This window comes from Drosophila rhopaloa, unplaced genomic scaffold (assembly GCF_018152115.1).
Source record: "Drosophila rhopaloa isolate 14029-0021.01 unplaced genomic scaffold, ASM1815211v1 contig_115, whole genome shotgun sequence".
Taxonomy (NCBI): Eukaryota; Metazoa; Arthropoda; class Insecta; order Diptera; family Drosophilidae; genus Drosophila; species Drosophila rhopaloa.
Window position 1 is genome coordinate 3114048 of NW_025334990.1, and position 14682 is coordinate 3128729.

The 14682-nt window shown below is 38.6% G+C and overlaps 2 protein-coding genes across 4 annotated transcripts; one reads left to right on the forward strand and one right to left on the reverse strand.

The window, feature by feature from the left end:
* The first annotated feature begins 5206 nt into the window (after window positions 1-5206).
* Window positions 5207-12125, forward strand: LOC108038563 (long-chain fatty acid transport protein 1-like). 3 transcript variants are annotated; one of them, XM_017115388.2, is made up of 6 exons: window positions 5207-5287; window positions 7535-7764; window positions 9596-9834; window positions 10053-10697; window positions 10756-10957; window positions 11023-12125. In XM_017115388.2, the coding sequence occupies exons 2-6, from the start codon at window positions 7654-7656 to the stop codon at window positions 11962-11964; spliced, it is 2139 nt and encodes a 712-aa protein (XP_016970877.1). In that variant the 5' UTR covers window positions 5207-5287; window positions 7535-7653; the 3' UTR covers window positions 11965-12125. The 3 variants fall into 3 exon arrangements, with proteins under 3 accessions (XP_016970877.1, XP_016970878.1, XP_016970879.1); XM_017115389.2 differs by lacking the exons at window positions 5207-5287; window positions 7535-7764 and adding an exon at window positions 8681-8818; XM_017115390.1 differs by lacking the exons at window positions 5207-5287; window positions 7535-7764; window positions 9596-9834; ... (1 more) ...; window positions 10756-10957; window positions 11023-12125 and adding exons at window positions 8681-8818; window positions 8870-9125.
* A 1322-nt stretch (window positions 12126-13447) lies between these two features.
* Window positions 13448-14467, reverse strand: LOC108040076. The gene has a single exon (XM_017117317.2). The coding sequence runs from the start codon at window positions 14387-14389 to the stop codon at window positions 13811-13813; it is 579 nt and encodes a 192-aa protein (XP_016972806.2). The 5' UTR covers window positions 14390-14467; the 3' UTR covers window positions 13448-13810.
* Window positions 14468-14682: the final 215 nt, after the last annotated feature.

The following is a 14682-nucleotide window of genomic DNA, read 5'->3' on the forward strand; positions in this document are numbered from 1 at the left end:
ACTTTGCGCGAAGATCTCGTCTTACCCCTCTCCATTTGCCCCTCCCCCGGTATTTCCCTTTGGCCAACCGCAGTAGGCAGCAGGCAACATCTGGCGAAAGGCAAAAGATTAATTTCTGACAGCGCGGGAGCGTCCCCAAAGGCGGCCAAACATATAGACGCAGAAGAACAAGATTCGATGGCGGCAAACACAAAAAAATCAATTAGACGGCGGGAAGTCGAATGTTTATATACCCTTTTTACCCTTTTACATTTAATATACATAAATATACTTTTTATGATTACAATAAAACACTTTTTAAGCTAAAGTTATTTTAATATTTAATAGAAGCTTATTGTTTTTATATGTCAGTCAAGACATGTAAAGTGCATACAAACCAAATAGTTTATATAGTGTCAGTGCAAATAAAAAAAAATACGCTTTTCAGGGACCCAAAATAATCATTATTTAAACTTTTTTTTTTAAAGGACTTCTTGGGCTTTGATACTATTTCCAAATAAACTGCTCTTTCGGGGACATAAAATAACCTTTATTTAAAAGTTTATTTTTAAAGGACTTCTTGTGCCTTAATACTATTTCCAAATTAACATTATTTGGGCAAAAGAGAATATAATTTTGTTTGTGACACTTATAATTGCAATTAACAGTAGTCTTTTAAAATTATGGTCTCAAAAAATAATTATTGTTCCTGCAATTAATGATGAATACAAAATGATTAACCAATCGTGTATACCCCAAATGAATGATTAAAATGCGAAAAATTATTCATGGCACCGCTGATGGATATGAACATCGACGTCGATGTTGAAGCGAGAGTTTTCCACGCCGCGCTTTTCACGGTCGCATCCATCAATCCCGCAGAGCGCGTCGTAACACAATACGCCATATAAAGTTGGATGAGAAAGTACGATATATCTCCTTGGATTTGCGTTAGTCCCAGCTGAAAGAGGCGACAGTGCGTCTCTAGAACTAATCATTAGACCCATAAAACATCGCCTTGAAATTGAATTCTTTCATTTCGGGACTTAGTACCGCTCTCGAGGGATTGCTTCTTGGGTTCCTCTTTAGTACTTCATTATGGACGCCCTAACGATGTTGTTTTAATGATCTCAGAAACTCGACAAAAATCCACTTGACAAAATCCACAAGAGCAGGCAAGTTCCCTTCTCAAGTATTGAGGAGGGGAGAAGGGGAAGGGCGAAGGGCAAGCCCCCGAAGGGTAAAATATATTCCGAACTATATATAAAAGAGGCGGAGTATATATAAACTGAATATGTGCGCCTGCATTTTTTGCACAGACACTTTATGTCTGGTCGGGTATGTGTGAAAAAGACCATTGAATGTCGGGCATATCTTTGGAGCCTTGTTATTGGTATCTTGTGGGTACGAAGGGGGGTTCGAAGGGAGTGCGACGATCTGTTGATTGCCAGGAACTATAAAAATTGTTAGAGCAGAAAGAGCCATGAAATGCAATTTGAAAGTTTCTGCTGACAGATATGAATTATGTTTTACAGGTAACTAAATGTACTACGAAATTATGGTCACGACGAAGGGCAACGCAACTTTGTAACTGACACAAAAAAACAAAAAGAACGCACTATCTTTTTTAAGGATTGCCTTGATTTGTAAAACACTTCTAATTATGATTTTTGTAAAACAAAATCAAAGTAATCCTGTAAAAATTAGATTATATTATATTATTTTATTATATTATTAGATTATATATTGTAGTTCTTTGATAAGAATTTATATATTACGAGGACGGAAGCTAACTTCGGCAAGCCGAAGTTTTAATACCCTTGCAGACTTTGACGAAATTGCTAAAAGTGAAAAAGTAGCGTAAGGAATAAGGTATACATAAGTAAACTAGATTTGCATCGTTTAATGTCAATTGCTTTTATACTGCAAAAATGTCATATACAAAAGGGATACTTTCGCAGCCTTTAACAATTTTTCCTATCTCCTTTAAGATAAAGACTTCCGAGCGGCAAGCGCTTTTACCCTAATCAAGATATGCGTAAATAAATAAGAATTGGAAAATTTTATGTTAGTAGCTTACACACTGCGCGAAATATTCTGATAATCATCAAATTTGGACCGATTTCACCCTATTGTTCCTATGGGAGCTATAGGATATAGACGTCCGATCGGCACGCGCTTTCACCTTGATCAATGTATGCATAAAAAAATAGGATTTGGAAAGATTCATGTCAATAGCTTGTATACTGCGTGAAATATCCTAAAAATCATTAAATTTTAACCGATTTTACCCTTTTGTTCCTATGGGAGCTATAGGATATAGACGTCCGACCGTCACGCGCTTTTACTCTGATCAAGGTACGCATAAAAAAATAAGATTTGGAAAGATTTATGTCAATAGCTTTTACACTGCGCGAAATATCTTCCATTCTTGCAAGTTATATCCGATTGTTCCTATGGGAGCTATAGGATATAGACATCCGATCGGGGCGGTTTTCAAACTTGATCTGCGTACACTTGTTTTAGGACGACTGTGAAAGTTTCAGATCGCTAGCTTTTTAACTGAGCTCGCAAACGGTATTGAAACAGACGGACAGACGGACAGACGGACGGACGGACAGACGGACAGACGGACAGACGGACATGGCTATATCGACTCCCCTATTGATCCTGATCAAGAATATATATACTTTATAGGGTCGGAAACGTCTCCTTCACTGCGTTACAAACTTCTGACCAAAATTATAATACCCTCTGCAAGGGTATAAAAATGTGATATTTTTGAACTTTCAAAAGAGGACCATAAGTAGATTTCAAATATAAAAATTAAAAAAAAGCTTAGATACCTTGTTAAACTAATTCAACCCCTTTTCAACCCCAAAAAGTTCAAACTGATTATTCATTTAATTGTATGATCACGTCTATATCTATGACCTGAACTTTGGGCCGCTCTATACTTATCGTGATTCATTTGTGTTTGTTTTAGAGTCAAAGCTTGGCCAATTATCGTATTATTAGAGCTTTGAATTGTTATACCCGTGTCATTAGAATTATCTACCTGAACGAAAATCTTGTTGAGTGAGTTCAACTTGTTGTAATATGATCTCACGATATGAAAGCTTGTTGAATATCGATTCCCACTATAAGTAACCCATAAAAACGTTGGGTCAGTTATATTCCTGTCTTACAAGCAATAGCAACTAAATAGCAAAATGGGTTGGTGCCTTAAATTAGTGTTTTGCTCCAATATAAACTATCTAGTGATGCTGAATTTAAATTAAGAGTGCCATAAATATTTACAGCTGTCATTTGACTGCAAACCTTCACCGCAAGCAACCTAAAATTGTTTTGCAACACCCAATTGACCTAGTTTTTCTGATCCAAACCCCCCCCGCCTATAGGCTAACTGTTTAGCTAGCTCTTAAGATCTATCTTTCTCAGTCCCACAGACTGTTTATAACAATTTAGCCGAGTCATGGCAACCGATCTGAGCCAAAGAAATCAACATGCAAAATTATATTTAATAAACGGTTTGCGTTGCACTTGCTATGGAGTTTTGAGACGGGGTGGAGTAAGAGGTCGGTATTGGGGTAACGCATCAATTGCTCGCACAAAATGCATGTACATACGTACTTTGTAAATACACAAGTCAAAAATTATATATTATTTTGACAAGGTTTTAAGAAGTTGGATACAAGAGAGGATAAATAAATAAGATACAAAATCTTAACATTTTTAAAGTTGTCCCTACTTTTTCTTTTATATTATAGTAAATCTTATTTTAATTAAATTAAAACAATGATTTTTTTAATGTTAAAATACAGTTTCAAGCACTAGAAAATTATTTATAAGTATTAATGTGTATATACGAGTATATAAAATTCACATTTTCAGATCCTATAATAGAAAACACTGGCTTCTATGAATGCTTTACTGCCAGGCATTGTTATACCCGTTACTCGTAGAGTAAAAGGGTATATTGTATTCGTGCAAAAGTATGTAACAGCTAGAAGGAAGCGTTTCCGACCCTATAAAGTATATATATTCTTGATCAGGGTCACTAGCCGAGTCGATATAGCCATGTCCGTCTGTCCGTCTGTCTGTCCGTCTGTCCGTCTGTCTGTCCGTATGAACGCTGAGATCTCGGAAACTATAAAAGCTAGAAGATTGGCATTTTGCATGCAGATTCTAGGAGTTCCTACGCAGCGCAAGTTTGTTTCAAAAAGGTGCCACGCCCCCTTTAACGCCCACAATCGCTTATATACGATTTTAAAAATTTAAATATTTCGGAAAAGTAAAAATGCAGTTTTATTGTGTTTATCAATACCTATCGAAATGTTGAAGAAATTTTTCAAATCGGACCATTCGTTAAAAAGTTATGCGTGATCAAAGTTTCTATCTCCATCTCCCTCGCACTCCCTTTACCTGAGTAACGGGTATCTGATAGTCGGGGCACCCGACTATAGCGTTCTCTCTTGTTTTTTTTATATATTATTGAAGTGTATAATGTATAAATCAACACAAATTTTGAAGATTTTGCAACTGTACAGGTACGAACCGGTTCTAGAAAAGGAACCAAAACATTAAAACCGAAATGGAATTGTTTCCTAAAACAGTCAATTCGGTGCGGCACCGGTAACTGAACCTGCACCAAAATGGTATTCGGTTTTATTACTGGTTATCAAGTATGATTTCTCTCAGTGCATTTATACATAGAAAGAAATGCGAGGGAAAGAATCGCAAACAGAGGGCAACAGCCACAAAGAGAGTACGAAGTGAGACACGTGTTTTGAATTAAATGCGCACTCTTCTCCGCGCGGCCTTCTCCCTGCGCCACCCACTCCGACACAATCCTCCCACCCACCTCCTCCCACCACCCCACCCCTCTAGCGCATTATAGCCACATTCTTGACGCTCTGTGGTTGTTGACATGTTAATGGCCACAAAGGAAACTCGCTTAAGAGGCAGGGCAAATAAAACAATACACATGTTGCATGCGGCATAATCACGTGCAAACACACAACAGAATCGCAACTGACAATTTCAGCGAAACAACAGCACATTGTTAACTTGGCTAAGAAGCAGAGCTTCGACCCGAAGCTTGGCTTTTTGTGTCAGTGTGTATCTGTGTTTGCGGCGACCTGTTGCCACCGACGCCGACGTCGGCGTTGGCAGAGCTCGGGCAGCGACGGATGCAGAGGCAGTTAGCTTTTTGGGCGCAGTTGATGAACGAAGCTGTTGGCCGAAAGACGCGACCGGCTTAAACTCCGACTTAATCACCCACCTGATATAAAAAAAATCTAAACAAGTAAATTACCAAAGAAAAAAATTTAAAACGGTCTAGAAAGGACGATTAATATTAATTTTTTTATGAATTAAAGTTGGAAAATTCAAAAAGTCAAACTTATTTTGTCTGGAATGCAAAATAATGTTCAACTTAAAGTCTCCATAACCTGAATTTATTTGGTGCCATATAATGAGTCGTTCAAGCTATGGAAAGTCGACTGTAGTTCGCTTTAAATGAAAAAAAAAATATTTTTAAAGGACAGGAGTTCAAAAACATAAAAATAACTCAAGGCTTCCATATATTTTTGAGTGGTTTGACTTTAATGAAGAAGCCTCAGTAAAAATAAAAAAGTTCAAATCTTTCACAAAATTTTAACTACCTTTATAGGCCAGTTAATAATTATCTAGAAAGTGATATACATCTTAAAAGTAATTTGTAATTATTGCTTTAAAAAAATACAAATAATCAAGAACATTTGACAAAGTATACCTTAAATGCAAAACTTTTAAAACCAGCTAAAGCTGAATGATTATTTCGTTTCCGTTTGTGCGTGCAATAAATCCATCAAGTTAATAGAGTGAACAACAATTTCAACCGCAATTTGATTGCATCGCACATCTCATCTCCTATCTCTTAATCCCCTGAAAATTCCAAGCTTCATGTGTGGGGACCCACAAAAGGCAAAGAAATTTAACAAAAGAAAAGGAGAAGAAGATTTCAGTGAAAGTGATGAAGCGTCACCAACATCCGCATCTCTTAATGATCTCTGCCGATCTTATGTGTTTATCTATATGTGTGCCAGAAAAAAACAAAAGTTAAATGTTTGCATGAGTAAAATGTTGTAAAAAAAATAATTTGCAACACGAGGACTGAAATTTAAGTTTTGCACCAGCCGCAGGCCAAGAAAAAGCCATGTTCATGCATTGGCAAATTAGTGAACTAGACAAAAGAGAAATGGTTAAACATATTTTAATAAATTATTTTTTGGCATAGAAACCATTAGCCTAACATGACAAATACAATTTTAAATGGCCACTACTTATTATAGCTATTTAAATTTATAGTCACTTTTCCTATTGCTAATTTATTGATAATATTTATATGTATATAATATTGCATGTATCACATCTTACAAACTAATTATCATTTATAGTTTGTTTTTATTTTATAGTAGAAATTAAAAAAAATTTTAGATTTTTATTAAGAAAATCATTTTGAGTTTTTCCAAAATTATATTCAAAATATTTTTAAAAAAAGAATAAAATATTGAATAAATTGGACAAATATCATTATTAACATTCGTTAAAATGAAACTATATATAAAGTTGTTTTAAAATAAATGTGTTAAATTAGCTTTATTCTTAACTTTTTAAGCCTTATTCAGATTTTATCTTTACTGATAACCATTTCCTATTTAAATGCAAGATCCATCATCCTAATCCAACTTCCTACACACTAAACATACTTTAATTGTCTTTTTCATTAAATGAGTTTTATGGCCCACCTGGAGGTACACTTAACTTAGCTTTTGCCATTCGACGCGCATAAACAACCGCAGCAGACCCCAAATCTCACCTTGAGCTTACAAACACACTGTCGCATACCTGAACTGAAAATCGTCGCAGCATCATTCAAGCCGTGTCAAAAAAGGCAATTTTTCTCCATCTTTTCTGCTGGTGTCACTTGTGCACTACAATTGCAAATTCCCCACATCGTTATCTCTGGTTTTTTCTTCAACATTTCGCCTTTTCTCTTTTTGCGTTTTGTTTGCCCCTTCCGACTGCTGCACGTCGCCTAATTACCCATAATTTCGCTTCAAAAGTGCACTGTAAAAATATAGCAATTTGTTTCTCCATTTAATACAATATTTAAATCTTATAATCGGGGTACCTGGAAAAAATTTCCGGTGAATAAAAAATAAATAAGTCTTTGAGAGAAATAAGCTTTAAATTTAAAAATATACAAATTTTTTAAATTTTAATTATGACTTATAAAAAGTTCTCAGCTTAACACATTGTATCAGTGCAGCAATTGTTGATAGATTTAAGGATTAACTACAACATATTTTTTAAAAACTTTGTGAATATGGATGATTTTTATATACATTTCTTAATATCATGTTGTGAAGATGATGGTCTCTAATGTGGGAAAAAAAAGTAATTTAAGGTTTATATTCTAAGATAATTAGCTGATATTGCACAGATTTTTTCGTTATTGAAAAGACATTAACTACAATTTGTACTATTTTTTCCTTGTGTAACCATCAAGAAACCACAATAAAAACCACCAATAGCGGCGGAGTTAATTGAAGACCAAACCAAGCCGAGCTGTTAATCAACATCAGTTCGCAGCCTCTGCAGATGTGCTGTTAAATTCGAAATAAAAAAATGTGCACCGCTGGCGTTGCGGTTGATGGTGGTGCTGCTACAGGTGGTGCTGATACTGCGGACAGTGGTGCTGCCGCCGCCCCAAGTTCGACGGCCTTGAACCCCCCACAGGTAAATAACATATACCCATCTACTCGCACGAATGTGGTCAACATACATATTTTCGGTTCGTTTCGCGCTTGATTCGCTTTGTTGTTTTCACTTGGTGGGTCGCAGCCCCTCCACCTCCCCCTTGTCATCGGGCCAAACCTTATCTGACAACAAAATAATACTCACGTTGCCATCAGAAACAAACATCTACGAAAACCGCAGAAAAAACCGAAACCAGTTTACTTTTGGCCTGTTTATTTTAACCGGGACTAGGTCTGGGTCTCGAGTATTATGCGATCGGTCATCTGTTCGGTTAAAGCTCATAATCTGGTTTATATAAAAGATTATTGCAACTTAAATGGTATCTTTGTATTCACTTGGTCCGAAAATATTTGAAAGTCAAGATCAGGGTAACTTCAAATGGAAGTTAATGGGGGTTATTAAAATGAACTGCTTTTAAAAAAGGAAACTGAATTAAAAGAACTAGTTTTAATGCACTACAAGATACAAATAAGTGGTATGTCTAAAGTAAGAAACACAAAAACACTTTAAAGCTCCAATTTACCTTAAGAATACCTAAATGACAAAAACGCAGTAACTAAAGGTGTTGTTAATTAAGCTAAGAAGGTTCTAAAATGGATTAATAAAAGGGATTTCATTAAGTTGTGTTTAACTAAGGTTGTTTTGTTTTTGTTCGATACTAGGTATTTTTTGAAGACCAATATTTATGGCAATAATATTTAATGAGATACAAATATTTTCATACTCCTCGGAAACAAATCTGAAATAATTGAACAAATTATTATTGGGAAATCCCTTTTAAATCGGAACATTTCCTTTTCACATGAACTTATCACACCTTTTAAAAATTCAATGTTACAATATTTCTCCGAACCAACTGTCAGTTAAATAAGAAAAATCCCCGAAAAAACAGACGTCTGTGCCATTCAAGCGCTAATGGTCAAAAAAGCTGAGCAAAGATTTGCCTAATATGATGATGGGCACCGACAACGATCCATTGGTGGAAGACGGGGGACTGACCACCACCCAGCATCGACTGACCATTTGGCACAAGGTAATCGGGAGTCCCCCACACATGCTGTGCATTATATCCCCCGTACATTAGATCGTCTTCTTTATGCTGGGACTGATCTCGGCGCTGACCATATGTGTTCTGATCCGATTGTCCAACCAATTGGCATCCGATGCCGAGAAGAAGGCTTTGATGCACTTCCGCGAGTTCTCCTCGGGCCGTAATGACCACCGATTTGGCCACTAGCTCTTGTTTATCCCCACATAACACTTTATATTTTGTGTGTTTGCTTTTCTCTGTTTTGGTTTGTTTGTTTGCAAATTGCTTAAATAAAGTGCTAAATGATTGATGCGGAATAAGTTATGGGGCAGCTGTCGCTAGAGTGCAAATTAAACAACAAGCTATTAGCTGAATATCAGGAAAAGCTTTGAATAAACTTCATTAGGATGGGTCAGGCTGAGGGGTTATTCTATTTATTATCTAACCACCGTTCAAGAGGGCTTACGCGGCGTATGAGTGATGCAGTGGAAGTCCACGTATTATAGGGGTGACCGTGTACTATATATTTTTAACTTTTTGTTATTTCAATTAAAAGAGAATCATGGCTTACTGCTAAAAAACGAGTCTCTATAAATTCTTAAAAATTCGCGGTATACCGATGATAATTTGTTCATATTTTTTGGGCTTATTTCTGCACTACATAATTTAATAATCCTAAAACATACCATAAACGGACTCCCTGCGTAATATGTTACAATTTCACTTGTTTAATATAATCTAAAACTTTCTGAATTATTATTTATTTTTTGTATTTTTTAGGTTGCAATTAGCATAAATTCACCGGAAATTATAAAACAACCGAAGGAGGTTGATTGGCGGCGTTATCTTCAATGGATCTTAACTCCCGCATTGAGCGCAGTAACTGGGCTGATCCTATATTACCAAGGACCTTGGTATGGAGTGGCCACCCTGTATGCCAGCTTAATAGCCACATTGCTGGTGCGTCCAGGATGGCGATGGTTCTATATAGCAGCGGTCACCACTCCTCGCGATACTGTGTAAGTTAATTAATACATTCTATTGAAGAAGGTACAAAATAATATATTCCTAAAATGTTAAATTGTTTTTAAGACATAATGTAAACGTTTTCTTTATTATTGAATTCTTCTCTATTAATATACATTTTTAAATACCATATATAACCCCAATTTAAATTATTGAACTATGGAAATTAATAGATGTTTAATAAAATTATATTATATTTATATATTTACAGAGCCCTCTTCGCCTACATTCGTGTGTTAATGTTCATAAAACGGCAGGAGCGGAAGAATTTGAACATAGGAGACATCTTCGAGGCGAATGTGGCCCGGCAGCCGGACAAGTTGGCCATAGTCAGTGAGTCCCAGCAATGGACTTTCCGGCAGGTGAATGAGCACTCCAACCGAGTGGCCAACGTATTCCACAGCCATGGCTACAAAAAGGGCGATGTGGTGGGCCTGCTGCTGGAAAATCGAGCGGAGTTCGTGGCCACCTGGCTGGGTCTATCCAAGATCGGGGTGATCACGCCCCTGATAAACACGAATCTCAGAGGAGCCTCCCTGCAACACAGTATTACGGTGGGCCAGTGCACGGCTCTCATTTACGGCGCTAATTTTCGATCCGCCGTAATGGATATAGCCAAGGATCTGCCCGCCCATGTGGGACTCTATCAGTTCAACGATGAGGCCACCCAGGAAATTGTGGCTTCAGAGGGTCTAAGCCAGGGATTGGCCCAGCAGTTGAATGGTCTTCTGGAGACGGCTGCCAAGGATAAAGTGGCCGCTGGCGCTTCTCGAGCGGATCATCATGACAAGCTGGTGTACATCTACACCTCGGGAACCACGGGATTGCCCAAGGCAGCCGTCATCACCCATTCTCGGTGAGATCTTCGATTTAGTATCCTTTAATGTCCCTTGAAACGACTTCTTCCCTTTTAGATACTTCTTCATAGCTGCCGGCATCCACTACACGCTTGGTTTTAAGGATCAGGATGTGTTCTATACCCCATTACCCTTATATCACACCGCTGGCGGAGTGATGAGCATTGGTCAGGCCTTGCTCTTTGGCTCAACGGTAGTCGTAAGAAAGAAGTTCAGCGCCTCCGGATATTTTTCGGACTGCTCACGATTCCAGTGCACGGTAACAACTACAAAAACTTTTATTAATCTATAATTTGTAATAACTTTTAATGATATATTCTCCAGGTTGGCCAGTACATTGGCGAGATGGCTCGCTATATCCTGGCCACGCCATCGGCTCCTCACGATCGGCAGCACCAAGTGCGCATGGTGTTTGGCAACGGGCTGCGTCCACAGATTTGGCCACAGTTTGTGGAGCGATACGGGATCAAAAAAGTGGGCGAGTTCTACGGAGCCACCGAGGGCAATGCCAACATAATGAATAATGACAGCACCGTGGGAGCCATTGGCTTTGTTTCCCGGATACTGCCGCAGATCTATCCGATATCGATCATTAAAGCAGATCCCCATACGGGAGAGCCTTTGAGGAACAGCAAGGGACTATGCGAAAGATGTGAGGCCGACGAGCCAGGCGTCTTCATAGGAAAGATTGTGAGGGGAAATCCGTGTCGGGAGTTCCTGGGCTATGTTGATCAGAAGGCCTCCTCCAAGAAGGTGGTGCACGACGTCTTCTCCAAGGGCGACATGGCCTTCATTTCGGGCGATCTGCTGGTGGCCGACGAACGGGGCTATCTATATTTCAAGGATCGCACCGGCGACACCTTCCGCTGGAAGGGTGAGAATGTGTCCACCAGCGAGGTGGAGGCGCAGCTAAGCAATCTAGCTGGCTACAAGGATGTGATTGTGTACGGAGTAAGCGTGCCCCACACCGAGGGAAGAGCCGGAATGGCAGCCATTTACGATCCCGCTCGCGAGGTAAAGGTCACCCAGTTGGGTGAGGAACTGGCCAATGCCCTGCCCAACTATGCGAGACCCCAGTTCCTGAGATTCCTGCGAAGAATAGACCTAACGGGCACCTTCAAGCTCCGCAAAGTGGAGCTCCAACAGCAGGGCTTCAATCCGGAACTTATAGAGGATGAACTATACTACGTCCAGTCGGATGGTGTATATGCTCCGCTCACCTTATCCGTTTATGAGCGGATACTAAGGAACGAGCTCCGCTTCTAGGAACGACGGACTTCTCTCTTGGGAAGAGAAGAAGTCAAGACTGTGCCTCTTATTTTAGTAGAAAGGATTACTGGTTGAATTCAAACGTGCTTAAACTATTTTTAATTTTGGTAATGTTATTTTTTGTGCTACCAATAAATAACGTTTTTAAAAGAAATTGACTATTGAAAGAGCATTGTTTTCGTGGAATTTTTAGATAATTGTCATTTTTATACCCTTGCAGAGGGTATTATAATTTTGGTCAAAAGTGTGCAACGCAGTGAAGGAGACATCTCCGACCCTATAAAGTATATATATTCTTGATCAGGATCACCTCCTGAGTCGATATAGCCATGTCCGTCTGTCCGTCTGTCCGTCTGTCTGTCCGTCTGTCTGTTTCTACGCAAACTAGTCTCTCAGTTTTAAAGATATCGAATTCAAACTTTGCACACACCCTTCTTTCCTTTGCACGCAGTATATATGTCGGAACGGCCGGGATCGGCCGACTATATCCTATAGCTGCCATATAACTGATTGATCGGAAATGCCATAACTTTGGTGTTTTTAAAGTTAGGAAGCTGTGACTTACTATGGGTTTTATATTTGGCCAATCAATCCGACCTACCAAATTTCATAAGGATCGGCCGACTATATCCTATAGCTGCCATATAACTGATTGATCGAAAATGCCATAACTTTGGTGTTTGTAAAGTTAGGAAGCTGGGATTTCCTATGGGTTTTATATTTGGCCAATCAATCCGACCTACCAAATTTTATAAGGATCGGCCGACTATATTCTAAAGCTGCCATATAACTGATTGATCGGAAATGCCATAACTTTGGTGTTTGTAAAGTTAGAAAGTTGGGATTTCCTATGGTTTTTATTTTTGGCCAATTAATCCGACCTACCAAATTCCATATGGATCGGCCGACTATATCCTATAGCTGCCATATAACTGAACGATTGGAAATGCCATAACTTTGGTGTTTTTAAAGTTAGGAAGTTGGGATTTTTTATGAGTATTAAGAATGCATCATATGAATAATTTTGGAGAATATAATTTACAGAGTATTCTGCAAGGGTATATCAACTTCGGCTCCGCCCGAAGTTAGCTTTCCTTTCTTGTTATTACATACATTGTTAGGTGATAAACATTTTGCCAATAAACGTATGTGGTTTTAATATTTACAATTTGGACAAAAAAAACAGATACATTTTATCAATTATTTTAAATTGTTTTTAAAGACGTTCTAATATACTTTCAAATTTTCCAATTGGGAGAGATTCTGACACGATCTATACAATTTCAGATTGTTTCAAAGCTTGAATTTTAAAACATTACGTATAAAATAAAAAATTGAATATTCTTGGGAAATTCTAAGGAATAAACTTTTTAAATTTATTTACATTGCGTACCAATAATAAAAGGAATTAAATTAAGAAATGTGAATAGCTTCTACGAAATGTAAGATCACATATGTCAAATAATTTCAGCAGTCGCCATTCTTCTTTAAATAGAAGCATTTGTATTAGATGCCAGTTTTATTTTATTATTTTGTTTATTGTGCTATTAAATATTTCTTAAAAGGGGGACTTACAATTGAAAGAGCATCATTAGCCACTTTTCGCTAAAGAGTGGTTAGGAAATCTAAAATCCCGGATTCCATTTACAATTCCAATCAATTTGCTTATAAATCTCTGCAAGTTCAGTTTTGAATAAAACAGTTTGCTGAGTAAAATCAAGTTTACTGGAAAAAGATCCGAGTCTTTTTTGGAGAACTGAATCCATAAGCAAAATTGACTAGAAAAGGATTTGGAAACAGGGTCGTATAAAATACTTTCAGCAGTCTTTGGAGCTATAGGCACTCAATCCTTAGGCGGAACATCCTTGCTAAGCTCCGCCCGCTTTCTCTGCTCCATGCGCTCCTCCACCTGGTCCAACCGTTCGCTCATAGCATCCAGGGAGCTGAGTAATCCAGCCTGGATCTCACCGTACCGCTTCATGGCCAGAACCAGGCTTTCCTCGATGAGTTCGCTCTGCTGGGCGTACTCCCCATTGTTCTGGGTGATGCCCTTGAGCTGATCCAGGCACTCGGCGGGAATGCTGCGGAAGTACTCCGCACCCAGAGCGGGTTCCAACTGCCTGATCCTGTCCAGCTGCTCGGCCTGGGTGTGCAGCTCGGGGGCCACGGCGTGCAGGTATACCTCCTTGGAGCGCACCTGTTGCTGCTCCTCGAGGAAGTTAGGGTCCAGGTACTTCTCCAGTTCGCCGGATCTCTTCACACACTGCTGCAGTGGAACACTTCCCGTTGTGGCTTCGCCCAAAAGGGCGTGTGCCGAGCATAGGGCGTCCACCACGCCCTCCCCCGCCTCCGAGTCCTGCACGGGGCCCAGGACTCGCGTCAGGGCGTCGATGCGCTTCTCCAGAATGTCCAGGGCCTCCATTTTCGCACGATTTCTCTTTATTTTGGTGTTTTGTGTGCGGGAATGATGTCAGTCTATAGATCTGAAGCAAAAATATCGATGTTTATTCGATACCATCGCTTGTTGCCATATTCTGCCATTTGGTGTGTACTCACTGGCTATTAACCCTTAAATAGTGCAATAAATATAAAACCGTTTATATTATTATATATTTTAATGAATTATTGCAAACTAAAAATGTATTATTAATTAAATTGAAAATGAAAAAAAATGGAGAAACAACCATATAAAACATTTGTTGTCAAAACTTCAAC